General features: G+C 48.1%; 1 protein-coding gene across 2 annotated transcripts; it reads left to right on the top strand.

Annotated features, from left to right (window-relative positions):
- Positions 1–422: 422 nt before the first annotated feature.
- Positions 423–16,842, top strand: DIPK2B (divergent protein kinase domain 2B). 2 transcript variants are annotated; one of them, XM_051770882.1, is made up of 5 exons: positions 423–823; positions 5,889–6,153; positions 12,957–13,130; positions 14,843–15,131; positions 16,230–16,842. In XM_051770882.1, exons 1-5 carry the CDS (start codon positions 600–602, stop codon positions 16,568–16,570), a joined length of 1,293 nt encoding a protein of 430 aa, XP_051626842.1. In that variant the 5' UTR covers positions 423–599; the 3' UTR covers positions 16,571–16,842. The 2 variants fall into 2 exon arrangements, with proteins under 2 accessions (XP_051626842.1, XP_051626841.1); XM_051770881.1 differs by having other exon boundaries at positions 16,227–16,842.
- Positions 16,843–19,737: the final 2,895 nt, after the last annotated feature.

The raw sequence follows: 19,737 nt of genomic DNA, 5'->3' as shown, positions 1-19,737 counted from the left end.
GAGAACAGCGATGATTTCACCTGACAGCCTTTTCAGGGCTTCTGAGAGAAGGGCAAACTGAGCCAAGAAAGCATCCAAGAAGTCAAGCCGTGCCCCATCACAAATCCCCAGGAATAAAGCAGCACCAAGGGTCTGGCTTCTGGTAAAATGTGCATTTCTGCCACGCTATTACTCCTTCCAGATCGGTTTTTACTATGTGTCCGGCACATGCCCTTTGCTCCAGCGACAGGATATCCTTCATTTGTCTGCAGCAAGTGCAGATGAGCACTCCTTCATGTTGTTTTCCAAGTCGGCTGATGGGAGGGGTCAGCAGGGGCCAAAGCAGCTGCACCAAGTAAAGGAAAGGTAACCATGGCAACCCAAGTTATCTGCATCCTCCATGTATTTCCTTCTCCCCACCCTACATATCTTTCCCACCCAAACCTCAAGCCAATAGAGCCGGTGACCAGCTGGCAGGATGGGGACTGCAGAGGGGTCTCCTGCACCCAGAGTGTCTTGCTGTGTCTCGGGGCTCGCCACTGCAGGCTGAAGTCATCAAAAAGAGACCGAAAGCATAGAGAGGGATAACTCGCAAAAGCCAGAGCTCTTCACTCCCGTAGATGGGGCGCTGGATATGTTGCCTTTGCTCCAGAGTTGCAGATCCATTGATGCTGCTCCTGGTTTTGGCTCTGAGCTGTAGCCCTTTCACAGCAGCAACAACTTCTCCATCTGTGCCCCACGTCAAACCCAGCTACAGTTTTGGCCGGACTTTCCTGGGACTTGATAAATGCAACGCCTGCATTGGGACATCCATATGCAAGAAGTTCTTTAAAGAAGAAATAAGGTCAGAAACTCAGCACAGTAATTTTTAAGGCATTCTGCATAGTAATTTGAAAGTTACCTGTTAGAATTTCCAAATACTTTCATGAATGACAATGCAAAGAGCAACTTTTGCCTTTACAGCACTTAGTATTTTAATTAATGTGTATGAACTGCTCTTTTCTTTTAAAGCAATGCAAACATGATCATACTTCAGGCCTGAATTATAATTTGAAAGCAGGAGTAAAAGCTACAAATTTCTGCCTAGAGAGTGGCTCTAAAACAATTCAAGGCAGCGATGGGGGAAGGGAAGAGGGGAGGAAGAAGTCAGCTTGTTTAGATTTACTGGAAATATTTTATTATCAGCAACTGACTAAAGGCAAAGGGGGTTTAGCTTTGTATGCTCCAAACTGAGTATGTTAACTACAAACATATAAACACACTATATAGTTTTGTACCAGGTGCAACAACATGAATGTGCAGAATTTCACGTGCGTACTAACTAAGATCAAAAGCAACCTAAGCCTGCCCGAGGCACGAGGACTCCTGCACATCAAGCTACCCACATGCTCAAAAATAGCTGTGGCTAAATTATTGGTGCACTTTGGGAAGGTTTCTGTGAGAACTTGAAGGCAGAGACAGAAATTGCATCTGCCTCGATGATAGTGAGACATACCACTGTCCAAGTGGTCATCAGACCAATCCAATCAGTTTTAGGCTCAAAAACAGAGTGTGTCTGATGAGAGCAAGGAAAATGTTGCCGGTTGTATTTGAGGAGAAAGTTAAAGGCAGTGCTTGGCAGAGGAAGGGTTTATTGGGTCTGATATGATTTATAGAGCCATATGCACTTTCTTTTATAGATATAAAAGCCCGAGGGAGAAGAAATTATTATAGTAAAATTGTATTTTTAATGCTATAATGTAAGTAGTATAGTATTAGACAAATCACCATTTTTATCTTAAACTATCCTATAAAACGTAGCATAGTAAAACTATAATGGTTTGTCTGGGATGGACTTGTAATACTGAACATCCATCCTTCCCTTACTGCCGCTGGGAAAAGGCAGCTTGTGGTCTTGCTAAGCCAGAGCACCCCTTTGCCATGGCACATCAGGGGGCCCAGCCCTGGATGGCTGGGAAAACCCTTTGGCTTTCCATGTCAGAGTGAGTACTAAGTGAGGTGCAGAGGCACAAAGAAGATCTAGGCCAGCAGTGCTGGAATTCTCCCAGCCCAGCCTGGACTGCTGTCCCAAAATGCAGGAGAGATTTGCAATCAGCATGCTCAGCTGGCTGACAGGGGCTGGCACAGGTCTGCAGGGGCTGGGGGTGAATTGGGGGTATGGGCTGCTCTGCATTTCATTCTCTGCAGCAGGATGGCACAGGAGCTGGCTCCTGCCCTGTGCCCCAACCTGCTGTGGATCCCTTTGCCACTCACCTGTGCAGGGTTTTTAGGGACCTGCTGCCAGGCGCAAAGCACCTTCCACACGTGCAGCTCATCGCAGGTGCACCCGTTCGGTTACTCTCGCCCGGTCACTTGGGAGGCTGGGGCCGTGCAGCTTCCTTCAGCCCTCCAGAAATAGCAGGAGCCCTCTGCAGTGAGCAACTGCCTCTGGGTGGCTGCTGGCCAGCTGCATGTGCACCGGGGGGTGGGGAGAAAGGTGCTACGTGAGTGAAGGCAGGAGGCTGCCGTGCTGGCTTTCCTCTAGGGGGGCGGTGGGAAAGGGGTGCAGTTGTGCAGAGGGTCCCACAGGGGCCAGGAGTGCAGAGCCACAGACGTGGGAGCACGATGTTTCTGCCTCAGGGAAGGCAGAAGGGCTTCCTAAGCCAAAGAGTCTTTTTCCTCTCCAGCCAGCCCGCAGCTGGCTCCCCACCAGCCGTGCAGAACGCAAATAAGCGATAACGTGCAGTTCTGCTCTGAGCACTTTGGAAACTTAAAAAATGTTCTCCTGAGCAGTCACTCAGCTTCAGGCTTTCCTTTGCAGGGGTAAAACTTGTTGTCCTGCTTGATTTCTTGAAAAACTAGGATTTTTTTGGCAGTTGGGAAGTTAAACAGGGGAAATTTCAGTGGCACTTGTGCTCTTTGATCCACCTTCGTGTACCTTTTCACATGTTCACAAAGGTGGAGGGCACTTGGTGCTTCTCTCTGTTAATTCACATTAGAACATGCTTTATTAATTCTCCATCGTTTTTGGGAGCTGTGACGTGCTTTCACAGTAAGAAGATGTGGGTTTTGTTCCCAGAACGGCTGGTGACTCATCTTGTGCTCCAATGTTCTTTACTTCCCTTATCTTTGCCCATCTTTATCCATCTGTAAATGAGAACACCAAGCCTGACTACCAACTGTACCAAGAGCAGTGAAAGTTTTTGTAAAATGCTAGACTTTCAAAACACTGCGAAACCGAGCTGGCCAAAACTATTTGCAGACTTGTGCCGATGCTGGTGGTGAGCTTTGGCCAAAAATAATGGGAAAGAAGTCTGAAAAAGCTGGAATGCTTAGATTTGATGGGGTTTTATATAGCATTACTTTATTTTTTTGCTTCAAGACTTAAATAATGGGAAAGAAGTCTGAAAAAAGATGGAATGCTTAGATTTGATGGGGGTTTATATGGCATTTCTTAATTTTTTTTGTTTTAAGAATTGTTTTTTAAAAAATATAAAATTCCAAATGCAGGCAAAATCATTTTGGCTGAAACAAAATACTTCACTACATCCAGGAAAAAAAAAAAAAAGGAAAAACAAGGTTGAATTTTTTTCAGAATTTAATTCTGGATTGATCTAAAACCTGTAATCTGTGACTCACATATTCACACAGATCTTACTGAAAGTCTTAATTAAAGCACATTCAGGCCCTCAGCTAAAGGGCTTCATACGAGAAGTGAGTTGTTACAGCACAACTTGATGATGAATCTTGAAAGTATTTAACAAGTGTGCCAGGCCAGCGCTGTGCTGCCCAGAAATGATGCCAAATACAGACTTGCTGCAGCCCGTGCCGGGTTCCCAGGCCTGCGTGGCTCTCCCCCAAGAGCTCTGCAGAGGAAGTCGCTCCATCCGCCCGCAAATTAATGCTCGGCCCTGGATTTCACACATCCATGAGCTGCTCGCACACGGGAGGCGGCACTTTCCTGCTATCTGCCTGACGTGAGCTCCCCTGAACACACAGGTCTGAGCCAAATCACAGGGAGTATTTGTGCTTAACTTAAAAATGAAAAAAGGAAAGAAAGAAAGAAAGAGAAACCCAGACCGTTGCCATCTCCTCCCGGGAGCGCCTGGCACACTGAGCCCGCTTTGCAGATGAGGCACTGGGAGGGGTCCTGATGCACAGCAAATCACAGTGAGGGGCAGCAATTATTCTCTGCTCTTTAGTCCTAGCTCAAAACTAGACCAGAAAAACCCACCCAAACCCAAACAAAGCTTTTTTCTTCATGTCAGGTGCCATAATCTTAGGGAAGCTTCAACTTCATATCGGGTAAAACACCCAAAGGACCGAAATACTGGAAGCCACCAACCTGTTCACAGAAGGGGCCGAGCCTCCTCACTTCTGGCCAGCCTGCATCTCCATGGCAAATTTTTGAAAGGAGACACATGAATAGAGTCGAATGTTAAAGGAGGGCAAGCACCAGCGTTTTCCCCCTCCTGGGAACCCGTGTTTGCCCCAGAGCTGAGCTGCAGAGGTTGTGGTGGGGAAGGGGAGTGAGGTGCTGCCTTCAAGAGGGATCTTGGGGAGGAGGTAGATCAGCCTCTGATGCTGGTTTGCATCGCTGAGTCAGTTGTTTGCCTGAAATCAGAGAAAATTAATCCCCCAAAAAATTTCTCAGTGCCAATTTCCCATCTGGAAGTTGAAACGACAGACCAGCTTCAGCTTTCAGATTTGTTAACGTCTTTTCATCTCACTCCAGCTAGCTAATCCTGCAGGGAACCTCTTGCCTCTCCTGTGTCACTTCTGAGCTACCAGCTTTAATTTACGGTGAGAATAAACTAGGACGTGCTCTCTTACGCACTTGGGCAAGGAGCTTGGGACAGGAGGTTTCAGGGGCAGTGAATGCAGGACGTTGGCCAAACCAAAGGTCAGAGTTCAGCCTCTTTCCAAGAGCAGGTTACAGGCACACTTCCAGAGAAGGCACCACACTCCTCAGCTCTGGCATGTGCGACGCGTGTGTGGGCAGGGCTGAGGGGGCTGCTGAAACAAAAAAAAAAAAATTACCTAATTACCCAGCCCATATGCTCCCCTCCTGTGCCTGTGTAGGGGGAGAAAATTAGTGCAAGATCTCCATGGCTACAGCGGTGCTGCACACCCAGGGCACACGTACTCCGTCCCCCCAGTGCACCCCAAACTCTGCTGCTGCTGGGGAGGTCATTCATGCCTCCTGCTAAAATACAATCAGCAGTGTTGGGGGAGACATGTTGACCCCAGTACTGAGTAAAGCCACCACCTAAAAACGAAAGTTCATTTCGACATTCGCAAATACATTTATTGTCAGGAGATTTTATTGTCAGGAGGGTCACTTTAACTGTTGAGTACTCCTTTTTTAGGAGCCTACCTCTAGGATTAAGAAAATTTAAAAGCACTGAGGATTCTTTACAAACCAAAACCCTATGACCCTCTCCCTTTCCTCCCTCTCTCTACATGGCCCAAAAAAACCCATTTGGGTGTTTCGCCCCTTAACCCTTTGGCCCTGCTCCTGACAAGGGATAGTGTTCATTACATAGTTTACGTGGGAAGCAAAGAAGGATACCTTTTCCAAAACATGTTTCCTCAGCTGATGGTTTCATCCTGCTTGCCTCACCCTGGTGTCCACCCACCCAGGGTCACTCAGCCTGGGTCACATGATGACCCTGAGATTAGCTCAGTTGGAGCTCGGTGCTGAAAACAGCAAGTTCATGGGTTCAATCCCTGTATGGGCTATTCTCTCTAGGAGTTGGACTCGATGAACCTTGTGGGTCCCTCCAACTAGGAATATTCTCTGATTCTGTGATGGCAGAAAGCCCCTGGGGTCGGCACGAGGTGGAGAAACTCGGCGGGGCGGGCGCTGCGCGGGTGTCCGTGTGGCTTGTTAACCCGCTCTCCGTGGGGCTCTCGTTTTGGTTTGGCAGGTTTGACACCTGGCTTTCTTCTCATTTAAAGCTGCCCCCCAGCTACCTGCTCAGCTACTCGGGCAACTACACCGACGATGCCAAGAGCTGGCGGCTGGTGGACATCACCCGGCTGACCTCCAAGTACCAGCACGACCGGGCCGACAAGCGCATCTGCACCTCCCTGCTCAAGACCAAGACCTGCAGCCTGGAGCGCGCCCTGCGCCGCACACAGCGCTTCCAGAAGTGGCTGCGGGCCAAGCGCCTCACCCCCGACCTGGTCCAGGTCTGTGCCCCACGGCTCCTGCCCCCCCACACCAGCTGGGGGGAGCAGGGGTTGCCATGCAGTTTGGGGGGCGCGGAAAAGGGTCTGAAGGAGGCACGGCTGCAACTTGTTGGGTGGAGGGCGAGTTTGGGTGATGGTTGGCACTCTCCTTCCTGCTCAGTTGGTGGGGATGGGGCAGCCCTGTGTTCCCCCATGCCACAGGGGAGAAGAAAAATGAGGCCCTGATGGAAAGAAAAGCCCAGGGAAACCACACCCAGGCACAGGTAAAGCCATGGCACTGCCTGGCCAGGGCTTGGGTGGGCTTGAACCCAGCAAGGGGAGCATCAGCTTCCTTGTGCAGGCTGAGGCTGAAGGCCCATGGAAAGCCGTAGCATCCACTGGCTTCAGGCACAGGGATAATATAAAGCCACGCACACAAACACAGCAATGGCTTTGGTGGGGAAATTCCTGCCACTTTTTTTTTTTATTTTCTGGTTTTAAATGATATCTCAGCATTTTGGTTTGGGTTTGTTTTTTTTTTTGGTCATAAAGTTGCACCCAAAAAGGCAGCCCATGCCTTGAAAGTGATTTTGCTTTGGGCTGGGGACCAAGCCAGCGTGGGCCCCCCAGAGCAGCACAGGCAGTCAGAGCCAGAGCCTCGATTACTCATCCTCCTGCCATCCATAGCAAATGACCTCAGGCACAAAGAAGCACACTGCCCTTTCTGTCACAGTCCTGGGGTGTCACAGATGAAGCCAGGACAGGCACACTGTGTTGGGGGGTTGTTGACACCAGGTAGGTGGGCAGCTATGGCACAGGGCATCCCCCTCACCCCATCAAAACAACAGCAAAACATTTCAATAACCACTGGAGAGGGGCAGGGAGGAGGTTTGATATACACTAAACAAGACCCTGAGAGGCAAAGAAGGATTATTCCAGTACTTCTTCCCCTTCCAAGAGAAAAGTGGCTGTGAAAAATGGACTTAATTTTACTTTTAGTTGCTGCTTTAGTTTTTCCTCTTCTGCTGCCCTGTGGAGCACCACACTTGAGAAGGGAGAGTGAGAGACCCCATTCAGCAGCCAGGGATGGTGCCTGGGCTGCACAGAGATGGACTTGCCCAAATCACTGACAGTCAGGCACAGCAGGTCCCCCTGAAGCCAGTACCATCCTGAGTGGCACATGCCTGACAGGGAAACATCTTTTTGGGTAAAAGCTACACTTTGCTTTGTCCAGACACCTCGGGAGAGGCACTAGGGAGAAAATCTTGGTAAAAATCTGTGATAATCTCTAGCAGAGTGAATGAGCATTTTGGGGCAAACTGTGGTAATCAGTAGTGGACAGGTAGGAAAGATTTTGTGGTAAAATCTGAGGTAATTTGTACAGGAAAGAAAAGAACATTTTGAGGTAAAAATTAGGTAATCAGTAGTGGACAAGTAGGGAAAGTTTGGGGGGTAAAATCTGAGGTAATCTGCAAAGGGGAAAAAAAAGAACAATTTGAGGTAACAAGTAGTGGATAGGCAGGAAAATTTTGAGAGTAAATTTGAGGTAGTCTATAGGGCAGAGAATGAACATTTTGAGGTAAAAATGAGTTATTTTAGTGGAAATGCTGGGAAAATTTTTGGGATAAAATCTGAGGTGATCTGTAGCAGAGGGAATGAACATCATGAGGTAAACTGAGGTAATTAGTAGTGTACAGATAGGGAAAATTGGGGGGTAAAATCTGTTTTAATCTCTAGGGGAGAGAATGAACATGCTGAGGTAAACTCACGTAATCAGTAGTGGACAGATTCCTATCACTCCCACTCAGAGCATCTCTCACTTGAGCCTGTGGGCCATGGGAAGGGACAACTCCTTGGGGCAGCAAGCAGCACAACTTTCCAGGCACCTGCTGGCCATCACTGTCCCCCCAGGTAGCACTCCAGGGGGCTGCAGGAGGGCAAGTTGGGCTGCCAGGTCCTCCAGCCTCGCTGGAGTGTCCAGTGTGTTTGTGCAAAACTGGCCTGCCTCCCCCAGCAGTGCTGTATGAAAGGGAAGAAAAGATTAAAACTTCCATTTGCTGAGCTGGGTGAAAAAGTAACTGGAGAAATGTGGCTCTGTGGTATCTCAGATCTGCTGCAAAGTTAAATCATTAGCTGAGCCCAAATCCTTCTCCTTAAAAGGCTCTTCGTGTGCTATACAGTTTTCCCTACCCCGTCCTTTCCGAGTCTGAACTCCCAGCTGAGCTGGCTGGACTGCACACACACACACACACACACACACACACATGGATGCACACATCCATACACACATGCACACACACACATATGCTCGCATGGAGACTCTGGCTGGGGAGCCCTGACCTTGCACTTATCCAGTTTCTCCCAGGAGCTTGAATTTCCCTGTGCAGCAGCAGTGGGAAGCTGAGCTGGCTCCGGGGTCCCTCTGAAGTGAGCTCAGTGTCAGCCGCTGGGGACAAGCCCAGGGACAAACTCCCCGGGACATTTCAGCAAGCCCTGCAGCTTTTTAGTTGGAGAGGGCATGGGAGGCTGCAGGGAGGCCTAGACCTTTGCAAATCAGCCTCAGGATTGCTCTGCTCATGTTTTCGTGGTCCTCTGTTTCTATTAATCAGCCAGAGAAACCTAAATTAGAATACAAATCCCTTCTAACAGAGTGCAGGTTTGAATACATGGAGAAGCACTGTGATCCAGAGGACCTGGGACCTTCTCCCCCACCTCCAAATTTCAGCAGCAAATCACTTTTTAAGATCAGGCATGCACTCTGCAAAATGGCTTCTGGTCTCACAGTGGTCTAAATTGAAAAGTGGCCAGCGGCAACAAAATTGCAGTCACACTGCCTGAGTGAGTTTGTACCCAAGACGCCCCCCAGCCACCACAGGTTGCAGTATGACCTCCCCAAGCTGTCTGGCCCCATAGAGATGGGGATTCCCTTCCTCTCTGACCACCCCTCCTGTCCTCCTCCCATGGAAAAACCGCAGGAGCACCTCTGCCTTCACCCCAGCCCAGTGCCACTGCCCCTCTGCGGTGTTTGCTGGGCAAGTCCATGTTGGTAACCCAACATGAGCCATCAGAGGGGTGTTTCTTGGGGGGTGCCATATGTCACTGCAAGTACTTACCTTCAGACTTGCTCTTATGGCTTTATTTCCTCCCGTCCCCCTTTTCAGAGATGTTAACAGCACATGGATCTCGATGCCTGACACGATGCCCACTCTGTCTCACAAAGCTGCAGTCACCCAGCGGCGTCTGTACTCCCCTCCCTGCAGTTTATCTTATATGGCAGTCACTGAGGAAAGCTAATGGGCTCAGGTAGTTTTGTCTTATAGACACAAAATTGTGACAGACCATAACGTGCTCGAATCAAAATGACAGACCATGAAGGAATGTTTCCCCACTGTACGCTGCCTGCCCTGCCATCAGCCGAGCTGCCTGCCACGGTGATTATTTCACCCGCCACAATGAAAATCTTTACTGGATGCAACAAACTCTTCAGTCTTAAAATCCAACCTGCTTCAGAGATGAGCAGGATTTAGCAGGGGCTCAGCCTGCACGGCAAACCCAGCCACCCACTGCTTCGCCCAGGAGCTCATCACCTCAAACTGTGCTGCATGCTTTTCCTGTTGGAGGGGAAGAGCAACAGCAAAGCAGGTTAGTTTCAGCACAGATCGCCCACCAGGCAAATTTACAACCCTGTCTCCAAAGCACAGCCTGGAAAATGCTGAAGGCAGACAGAGGAAAGCAGTACTGGGTTGAAAAGCCATCGTTTGGAATCCCTCTCTCCAGACTGTTTGAAACTACTGACCAGCATCTCTGCCTGTCCTCAGCAGATGTGCCAGCACGCTGGTTATTTGGCCTCTGAGTGCCATACATGTTGCTTTGCTTGCTGCACATGGGCAGCAGCTCACTCCTCTGTCAGCTAGTCCATCCTGGAGAAGGATGGGCTCTATGGGGCTCCCAGAGCTGCCTCCCAGACCTGCTACCCTCTTTGACCTGGTACCTCATCATCAGACATGTTTTGTTAAACCTGCTGGCAGTGGGGATGAGCCCCGTAGCTTCTCAGGGCATCCTTACTTTCTTTCTTTTGGGAGTGAAGGAGACCCTTGGATTCACATGGCCAGGATCTCTGAGAGCTTTGACTCCTACCTCCAAGTGCTCCCTTGTGGAGCCCACCCTAAAGATGGTCATTTGGTGAAGCTGCACCCAGGCAGCAGCACACAGGGCAGGAGGCAGCTGTGCTCCTGGTCTGTGCCATCCCTCCTTGGGCTGGCTGAAGAGAAAACAGAGCCTGGAGATGTTGTCTTCCAGAGGTTGTCTTTATGTCAGAGTGAATTCTGGGTGCGTCTGCTCCACATATGCATATGTATGCACACACTGGGTTTAAATTGCATCATGTACTGTGCAGTAGGGGGAAGAAAATCACAGCTGACTGCAGGTAGGCTTTGCAGAAACTGCTCATTATCAGATATAGAAATGTAGGTATTTAGTCAAAGTAAATAAGAAGCTTTGTAAATCAATCACAAACAATACATCAGGCTGTCTGTCAGGTCTTATTCTCTGGCGTGATAAGACACTGCAAAGGACTGAAGATGTTCGCAGATAAATCCGTATCTCCAGTGCTTCCAGTATGTGTTCTTCATATTTTTCTTCCACTGACAATTTTTGTCTGACAATTTTACAGCTCCAGCTCCTTTTCTGCTGTAGGGATGTTTCCATCAGTCTGCAGGAAGGGGAGACCCCACTCCACTGAAGCAATCGAGGAGGTGCTGAGCTTTCACTGCTGACTGTCTCAGCCGAAATCAAAAGGCCCCGTTGTCCAGTCTTTGTGAATCAGGACTTCGTTAAACTATAGAAAGCTGCACCAAGGGTTGATACAAAGGTGGTAGCACCCAGCCCTGCTCTTCTGCTCCCCCACTGCCACTGGTGTGCCTGAAATAATTCCTCAGGAAACCAGCAGCCATGAGCACTGTGTGCAACGTGTGTCCACATCTCTGTTAAGAGGATGAGCTCTGACCCTGGAAAAATCCTAATTATACCTTTCATGCCTTCCCTGTCACTGTGATTTCTGTTCCTACTGTGTAATCTTCTGTGTCTCGGCTTTTGCGTTACAAACTCCTGGAGGCAGCAAGGCTTTCTAACTTTGGCTGCAAATATTTGCATACACACTGAGCTGCAAGAGACTTTCTCCACCATTTATCTCTTACTTAACACAGTTCTGTTCTGCTCATTTTTTCTCACTTCTCCTCCAAAGGGAAAGAGACAGAGTCAGCCACAATCTCCCTGCAAGTGCTGCAAGACAGAAACCCGTAACCAACCCACCCCTCCTTCTGTGGTTTTAGACAATTAATTGAGAAACTATTTCCTTGTTCAGGCCACACCAGAGGAGAGGGGTGTAACTAGAACTGGGGAAAATTAGTTTTGACAAATGTTCTATTCTTTTTTGGGGAAAAAGGGTTATTTGGTTGTTGTGAAACAACCACACTTCAGTTGGGGTTGAGTTTCTCAGGTAGTTTTGACCAGCTATTGGCATTCAGGGTCTGTTCTGTGCAACTGATGGCCAAGGAAGGCATGGTTGGGACCTCACTGAGGCCAGCAGGGATACAGAGGAGAAGACACAGGACATCCAGTTCCCCTTTCCACCTCCAGCTGGGAAAATGTCATGGTCCTTCTTTCCATGTTTCTTTATTTCTTTGTTGTGGCTGGATAATAAAGTGGTTTATGCCAAATGAACAGCTCGCACAGGAAGGGCTGAGAGGGACCTACCTCAGAGACACCAAATGACTCGGGGAGATGCTGAGTCAAATCTTTGCTCTCAGCATGAAGGATGGCAGGGAGCAACGTGAGCTCCAGTGCCCTTTCATCTGAAAAACATCTCCCAGCCATCAAATCGTAAAGAAAATACAAAAGGGTATATTTGGCTACTGGGATCATTTTTAATAAAAGGGCTTTAAAAACCCCTGATTCCTTTCCCCAGCAGAGGCATGGCAGGGCAGTGCTTCTGTGCCACTGCCTCCATACATCCACTCCACTTGGTTATTAAGGAAGACCAGCTCAAAAAAAAAAAAAAAAAAAAAAAGAAGTAATTTTTGACTATGGAAGTATGAATTTCCATGCCATTTATCCCAGCCATTGATTGCTTGTGCAATTTTACAAGCCAAACTTCCAATTCTGAACGGTGAAATACAGTAATAATTGACTCCATTAGCCCAATGGTTCTCTATTTGTTGCTGGTATTCACAAAAAATACACACAGTCTTTTCAAATTTGGTTTTGCTAGTTAACATGTGAGTTTATCAGAGAGAGAATATATCCTGTGCTTGTACTCACAGAGTGTTTATTTACACTTTTGAAGCATGTTTACTGACCTTAGCTAATAGTATTTCCAAGAAAGCTGCTCACAGGTTAAGCAAATAGTGAAGCGATCTGAAGATTATTTAATGAGGGAAGTGACTCACTGTTTTAACAACAGGAGGGCCTCCACCAGGGAGCTGGGATGCCAGGGCTGGAAACCCGGGTGGAGGGAGGAGGCCTGCAGTGTGGACACACGTGGTGCTTTCAGTCGGGGGAATACGAGGTTTGCAGTGTCCATGGCTGTGCCGTGAAGACTGGGAGCCATTCTGGAAACCTGAGTTGTGAACAGGCATTTTTGGATGGCACAGGTCTTTTCCCAGGAGGGGTTTGCTGTTGAGATCCACCCGTGTGCCCACACCCTTGGGAGTTGTGCCACAGCGGGCAGAGCACAGAGGTGCCTCTACCCCCAGCATGGTCCAAGCATGTTGCAACATCTCAGGCTGGAAAATAGACATCTTTGCCGTGTTTTCCCCTCTCACCAGGGCCTGTCCAGCCCAATGCTGCGCTGCCCATCCCAGAGACTCCTGGACAGGATAGTGCGGCGCTACGCCGAGGTGCCGGACGCTGGCAGCATCTACATGGACCATCTCACTGACCGGGACAAGCTACGCCTGTTGTACACACTGGCAGTGAATTCACACCCCATATTGTTACAGGTGTGTACCACCCTGCCCCGGCTTGGAACACCACCCCACAAGCCCTCACAAGCAAATCCTCCCACGAGATGTGCACCAGCCCCCAGCTGCAGAGGAGTCCCAGCCCTAGCCTTTGGGCCACTCTCTGGCCTCCACAAAGTGTATTTCTTCTATGGGGTTGGATGGTTGAAGCCAAGCAGGCTCCTGCAGTGTTCCTTGCATCAGCCCATGAGGCTGTGGAGAGATGGGAATGCCCAAGTCCTTAAATAAATCAGAAGCCAGGCAGGTATTGCAGTAGCGACTGTGAAAGCCAGGGTTTTACACATCCCTGATACTTCACAGTGTTAAGTTTGCATTGCTAATGTATTACTTAAAATTACAGTCTGTTTATGAAAGGGAAAGAGCATGGTTTAGAGTGGGAGGATCAAGATGCAGCATGGATGTTGAACATGGACTTGGGGAGCACTGACTTCCCATGTTCCGTGTGCCAGTGCTGTGTTTTCCATTTGCATGCCCCTGGTGACTAGCTCCATGGCAAACTGCAGCTCTGCAGAAGTGTTGAGTGGAATCCCAAATACAACTGAACTCTGGATGTGAAGGCAGTGGTCTGGGACATCTCACACCCCTCCCCTGTTCCCTGGCTGATGTGCCTGGCAAGTGGCTCCTCTCTTTCCTTATATCTCCGAGGGAGTATCCTCACCTTTCCCCACACCAGCACACCATCAGTCCTCATTGTTGTTTCTTGCAACCCTTCACAATTTAATGAAGAGCAGAGGCAGTGGTAGCATCATCTGTCTCTGGCCCCAGATCATCACCGCCCTCAGCAGCACATGCAGCTCTACCCTCTCCCAGGGAGGGGAAATGGTGCTCATGTTCCAGGAGGCTCCTGGGGATCATTCAGCCACCCCAGCCATGGCTCACTGGGACCTGAGGCTGTGGCTCTTAGCGCTCTAAAGACATGGGAATGCAGCTTAAAGAGGTGAAAAAAATATGCCAAAGAATGGCTTGATTTTACATGGGTACCCAAAATGCCTTCACAGCAGAAGGGAGAAGCAACCTTAAACATGAAACTGGACAAGTTCATAATGCCTTGGCAGAGCCCAGGGCACTGGGTAGATGGATAAGTCATAATGTAAATGACAGAGAGCTTTGTGTTGGCACAGCTCAGCAGTCATATGGTTTAGTTTCCACCAGGGATAACTGCATGAGCTGCAGGGAGGCAGGGAGCCCAGCCCAGGTGCCCCCACCATAGCAAACACTCAGCATTTCTGTTACTGCGACTGCAAAGTCTCCTGCAAAAGAGCCAGGCAGTTCTTACAAATTAGCAAAAACTGCTTTAGCCCCACCTCACCTCCGAGCCATGACTGGCTACACAGTGTTCATGAGGGACCCATAAAAGACACCTAAAATTAGATGTTCTGTGGCTAAAATTTTAATGATTTTGAAGCCCATTATTATCTTGGACTTTCCAGTTGGTTTCCCTAGTAGAATAAGTCCTGAAATGTCAGATTCTTCCTTCATTACGAAAAAAAGACCAAAAAGAAAAGGGAAATAAAAGCATTATAGCTCCTCCAGGATGGAGCAGCACCTTTCCCAGATGGTGGGGCAGGATGGGGTGAGGAAGGGTTTCAGGCTGGTTTAGAGACCAAAGCACTGGAGGGAGGCGGGTCCATGGGCAGAGCACAGCAGCCAGAAGACAGGGATAATCCCTGCATTCCTTCTCTCCCTGGCAGATCTTCCCCGATGTGGAGGGGTGGCCCTTCCCACGGTACCTGGGCTCCTGTGGGAGGCTGGTGGTCAGCGCCAGCACCCAACCCCTGCGCGACTTCTACAGCGCGGCCCCCGAGGTGGCCGCCGACCTGGCCCTGCAGCTCCTCGCCGTGCTCCGCTCCATGGGCACCAACGACCTCAACTACTTCTTCTACTTCACCCACGTGGACGCTGGCACCTTCGGCGTGTTCAGCAACGGGCATCTGTTCATCCGGGATGCCAGCACGCTGGGGATCATCGACAAGGAGGAAGGTACTCAGCAGGCGCCGTGGCCGCGCGTCTGTCGCCGGAGGGCTTAGCGAGCAAATCTGTCACCTGCTACGTTCAGCTCCGCTGCTGGGTTGGGGTTCTTTTTAATAACTAAAATAATGAAGAGTTTACCAACAGCAGATCCTGCCATCCTGGCTCTGAGTCGGGAAGGCGACAGGTATTTCGCTTGTGCAGTCAGTGATTTGGTGACTGCTTCCCCCCCGTAGCAGGCAGCAGCTTTCAGTGCACACAGCGCTCAACACTTTCATTTGAATTTTTCCTAAATCACCCCTTTTAAAACTTTTGCCACGCAAATGTCAGTATTTGCAAGTAGAAATTTCGTAATTTCATTTAAGTATTGGGTCCAATTGGATCCATTTTATGTGAATTTATCACATTAATAATGGTTATTATTATTATTATAACAGCAAAATCCCACTTTTGTCATTTTTACATAAAATCAAGGGTTACTAAGCATTACTATTCGTTGTTCACAGGTTATGTTGGTCTAATCCACAAAGTAGAGCTAGTCAAAGACAATTCTTCCAATAATTTAACGGTTTAATTTTGAACGTTCAATTTTTCAAAAGGCCTTTCCTCAGCTCACACATTCAGCTGAGCTGATCTCAAATATTCAGAAGCAGCTGTCAGAAAATTTTCCACTGGGTTTCCTATTCTTGTCCCAACAGCTATTACTGTTAACTCGATTCCAGCTGGATGAGGTGTTGTTGCAAGCTAATGATTTGGGTAACATAGGAAAAATTATGGGTCTGCTTATTTGTGGCAGTTTTTGTAGGAACTCCACATTTCAGGTTTGTACTCCGGTTCTCATTTTTTCTGCATCAGTTTGACTTGACAGACTCCTCTCCAATTCCTCTGTCAGGCAGTTCTGCAGAGCTCTGTCATTCAGAAAAATATACATATTTCAGGAGTGAGAAAGTTGGCCCATATACAGCTACAGCACAGAGTAATTTGTGGTGAAAGGTGCCCACATCCTTTAGATAACAACAAACCCTGTGTTAGTACAGAGGAGCGAACATCTGTGATTATCCAGGGGCTCACTACCATGTTTCTAACAACTGGTTTAATTGTCTCCAGCAGGGAGCCAGCTGATCGATGGCCAGCAGGAGCACAAAGATATATTTAGCTGTTTGACTGTGGACTGCCAGTCTGCCTTCGTGTCCTGTGACTCCATCAGGGAGAAGCACAGCCTCGTCATGGTGTGTCAAGAGCTTTTGCCCAAGCTCCTGAAGGGGAAATTCCTGCAGCCCGTGCAGGAGAAGATAGACAGCTTCCTCCAGCACTGTGCCAGCGGCCTCACCGACGACCAGGGTGTCAACGAGGCCATTGCCAAGCTGGCGGAGATCCTGAAACCTCTGCGGTCCTGCGATTCCCGCTTCGCCTACCGCTACCCTGACTGCAAGTACAGCGACAAGTACTGACGGAGTGGGAGCCCCCGGGAAGGACTGGGGCAGCGTCAGCCCCCTGCCCGTGTGGGAAGAGACAAGGAACCAGGGTAGATGCAAAGAGCTGCACCAAATCTGGGGCTTTCTCATCCAGACGGAGGAGGAGGGAGTAGAGCGCACAGGATTTATTGTTCATCTCCCAGAGATGCATTTGTTAACGTGGGATATTAGGCATGATGTATGGCTTATGGATTATTAACGTTATCATGAGTGACAGGGGCTGCAGGATTAATAAATCTCATTCACGTGTTTTGGCCTTGGAAGAGTTTTCCATCCCTCTGAAGGCAGGATGCTCACAACTATCTAGATAGAGGAGCTCTACTACCAAGGAAGCCTTTCTGATTGAAATGCTTTATACATAATGTGGGATGGATGGAAGCATTTAAGACTTTCCCTATGGCTATTTTTAATTTGCTAAAAATCATAGATAAACTGAACCATGGGATCAGTTCTGTACCATCATCCATCACAGATTACTTTCATAAAATATTTAAATTTTATTTCTTTTATGGCACACAGAACAGAAAGACGCAATCAACAGCATTAAAAAGCTGAAAGGTCCTCCCATGTCTCTTGAGATTTAATTTCTCTAATCCCCAAATATAATTACTTCTAGTCTTTCCCAAGTTGATGGGCAGTAATTGGAGACTAATATGGGGTTTTGGTTTAAGATCTGAAAAAAAAAAAATCAGCTCTGGGATATGATTGTTCAGCAGATACTTTCACATTTTTCTCCCTAAAGAAAAGTGGAGGCACCATTTGCACGAAACCATTCAGATGGGAAAATTGCCTTAAGAGGAGAAACAACACAGGCAGAGGATGAGACATTGGTTTACACGGAGTCCAACAAGACTTGTTGAACACTCAGTACTCCAGTGTACATGACTGGGAACCCCTCAAGAGCTCAGGGGGTCTAAATTCTGACCAGTAAGTACAACCATCCTCATTCATTTGCCTTTCAAAGGAGAAACTGGTAAGTCAGTCCCCAAAGGAGTGAGTCAGGCACTTAAAATTTGGAGTGGTGGACTCCTTTCACAGCAGTGGCCAACCCAGGGCTAGATAGAGGTGCCTCATTTTGTGGTAGAATGTCGCAAAAGTGGCAAACCACAACATTCTCACCCAGAATCTGCCAGTCCCCATCACGTGAGCTCCCCGTGGGGTGTCAGAGGCCCACACAAAACCTTCCCTGATGTCTAGGGGTCTGCCAGACCTCACCTGGTTTTGGGGCTTCCTCTTGGGTTCCAGGTGTGCAGGAGTCACCAAGCAAATTTGACTGAGTTGTGTAAGAAACTGGGCTTTCGGGATCACCCATAAGTATTTTCATCATGGAAAGAGCCTTCCTCTAGCTGTGGTTTGAGAAAGAAATCAGCAACAGCATAAGTGCAGGAAAAGATGTGAGTCATTTGCATTGCCAGTCGTTGTACTGAGTTGTGTTATACAGAGCAAGAATGCAAGTCAAGATTATGTGTTGGCTGTGGAGCCAAAGCATCCAGGATGGGGTTCAAGTCAGGGGTGGCTGAAGGCTGATAAGACAGGTTGGACATTCTAAACCACACGCACAAGCCTGATACTGGGAAAATCTGGCCCAGGACATTTATTTTGCCTTTCCTCCTGGCTTAAAGTATCAAGTGCACCTTTTACCTCTCAAGATGTAGAAACATTGAAAATAATTTGTAGGTAAATTTAGCTGCAGGCCCAGATGGTCAGACAGCAAAAACGTTTAAATATACAGCCTCAGCTACGGCTGCAGCCCTCTTTCTTGGTTTCAGTCTATTTCTACATCATGGCTCTCTTCCAGAAAGAAAAACATGTCCTTCACTGAGATCCATCAGGCTGTCTAACAATCTGTTTTCATCAGTTTTTCTTGAATCTGTCTGCATCTCCAATCTCTTGGTGTGTGGTTTTACCTGATAGCTGATGATCAGGTAAAGATCTGGCCTGGTCCACCCATGTTCCAGCAGAGGTGATTTGCAAGCCATGGGTCTGCAGAGATGTCTCTGCAGCTGCTCCATGGTTCAGGCTGTCCTCTGATTCAGTGCTCTCTGGTTTAGCAATGGTTTGACTCGCCCTGTAAGGAGGAGAAGCCCTTGCAACAGGGCTCCACTCTGGGTTCACTGCTCTCCCATGTGTCCTGGGTATTTTTCTTTTCACCACACACATTTTCCTGTTGGGAATGAGCTGTTCATCTGCTGTATGGCTCTGTTAAAAGTGTCTCCTGGGCAGGAGAACACCTCTCTGCTACCAAACCAGCCCAGGCAAACACAGAGGGGATGTGTGTGCTCAGCACCTTAGAGAATGGCAGGAGCAAGCTCAGATCCCTCAGGCCTAGTCCAGCACTGGGAAAAAGGACTAAGAGGTGTCATATGGGCTTTGCTGGGCCCAAGTAACTCATGATCCAACAGAGCTGGGATTAAGAACTAGAAGAGTCGTGGGTTTTGCTTTGCTGCTTGGACTCAGCTGGCAAGGCTGCAGCAGAAGCCTTGAGGCACGTAGCATCTATTTTTACAGGGCTTGATTCAAAGTTGTTAAAGCTGAGAGGAGTCTCCCCACTGCTTTAAATAGACCTAGATACGAATTTAAATTAAAAAAAATCCATGATTAAAAATAACGAAATCATGGATTTGCAAATTAATTAAGTGTTGAGAGTTGTGTTCACCACCAGTTTCCCTTCAGACATTGATTACAGGGGCCAAGCTCATGTAAGACTGTGACTAATATGCCAACCAAAAAATCAGTCCATGGCTCAGAGAACAATAATTTTCCTAAACTAAATCTCATTTCCCTATATTTCTCTGGCCTTTTCTTTTTTTTTTTTTTGCATCGCCAATTTTTACTCTTAATATTTTCCTCTTTCTTGGCAGTCAGGCCCTGGAATCAGCGCCCACCCTGTCTGCCAGCTCCAGTCAAGCCTTCAAATCCTAGTAGGCCAAGCTCCAAAAGGATGTGAAATTAACTTATAAATGGCAATTATTTAAAACCTAATCCTTCCCAAAAGAACTCTCGAGCAATTTTTTCCTCTCTGCATTCAAGTTATTTCTGACAGTGGCTTTGTGTGAGCCTTTGCAAACTGTTCCTGGTAACAGCTTAAGCCATTTCCACAGCAGAACAGGAATGGCAGGAGAGGTCTTCCACCAGTCTCACAG

This window comes from Manacus candei, unplaced genomic scaffold (genome assembly GCF_025592945.1).
Source record: "Manacus candei isolate 608988 ecotype Guabito, Panama unplaced genomic scaffold, ASM2559294v1 h1tg000126l, whole genome shotgun sequence".
NCBI lineage: Eukaryota > Metazoa > Chordata > Aves > Passeriformes > Pipridae > Manacus > Manacus candei.
This window is presented reverse-complemented; position numbering and strand designations above follow the sequence as displayed.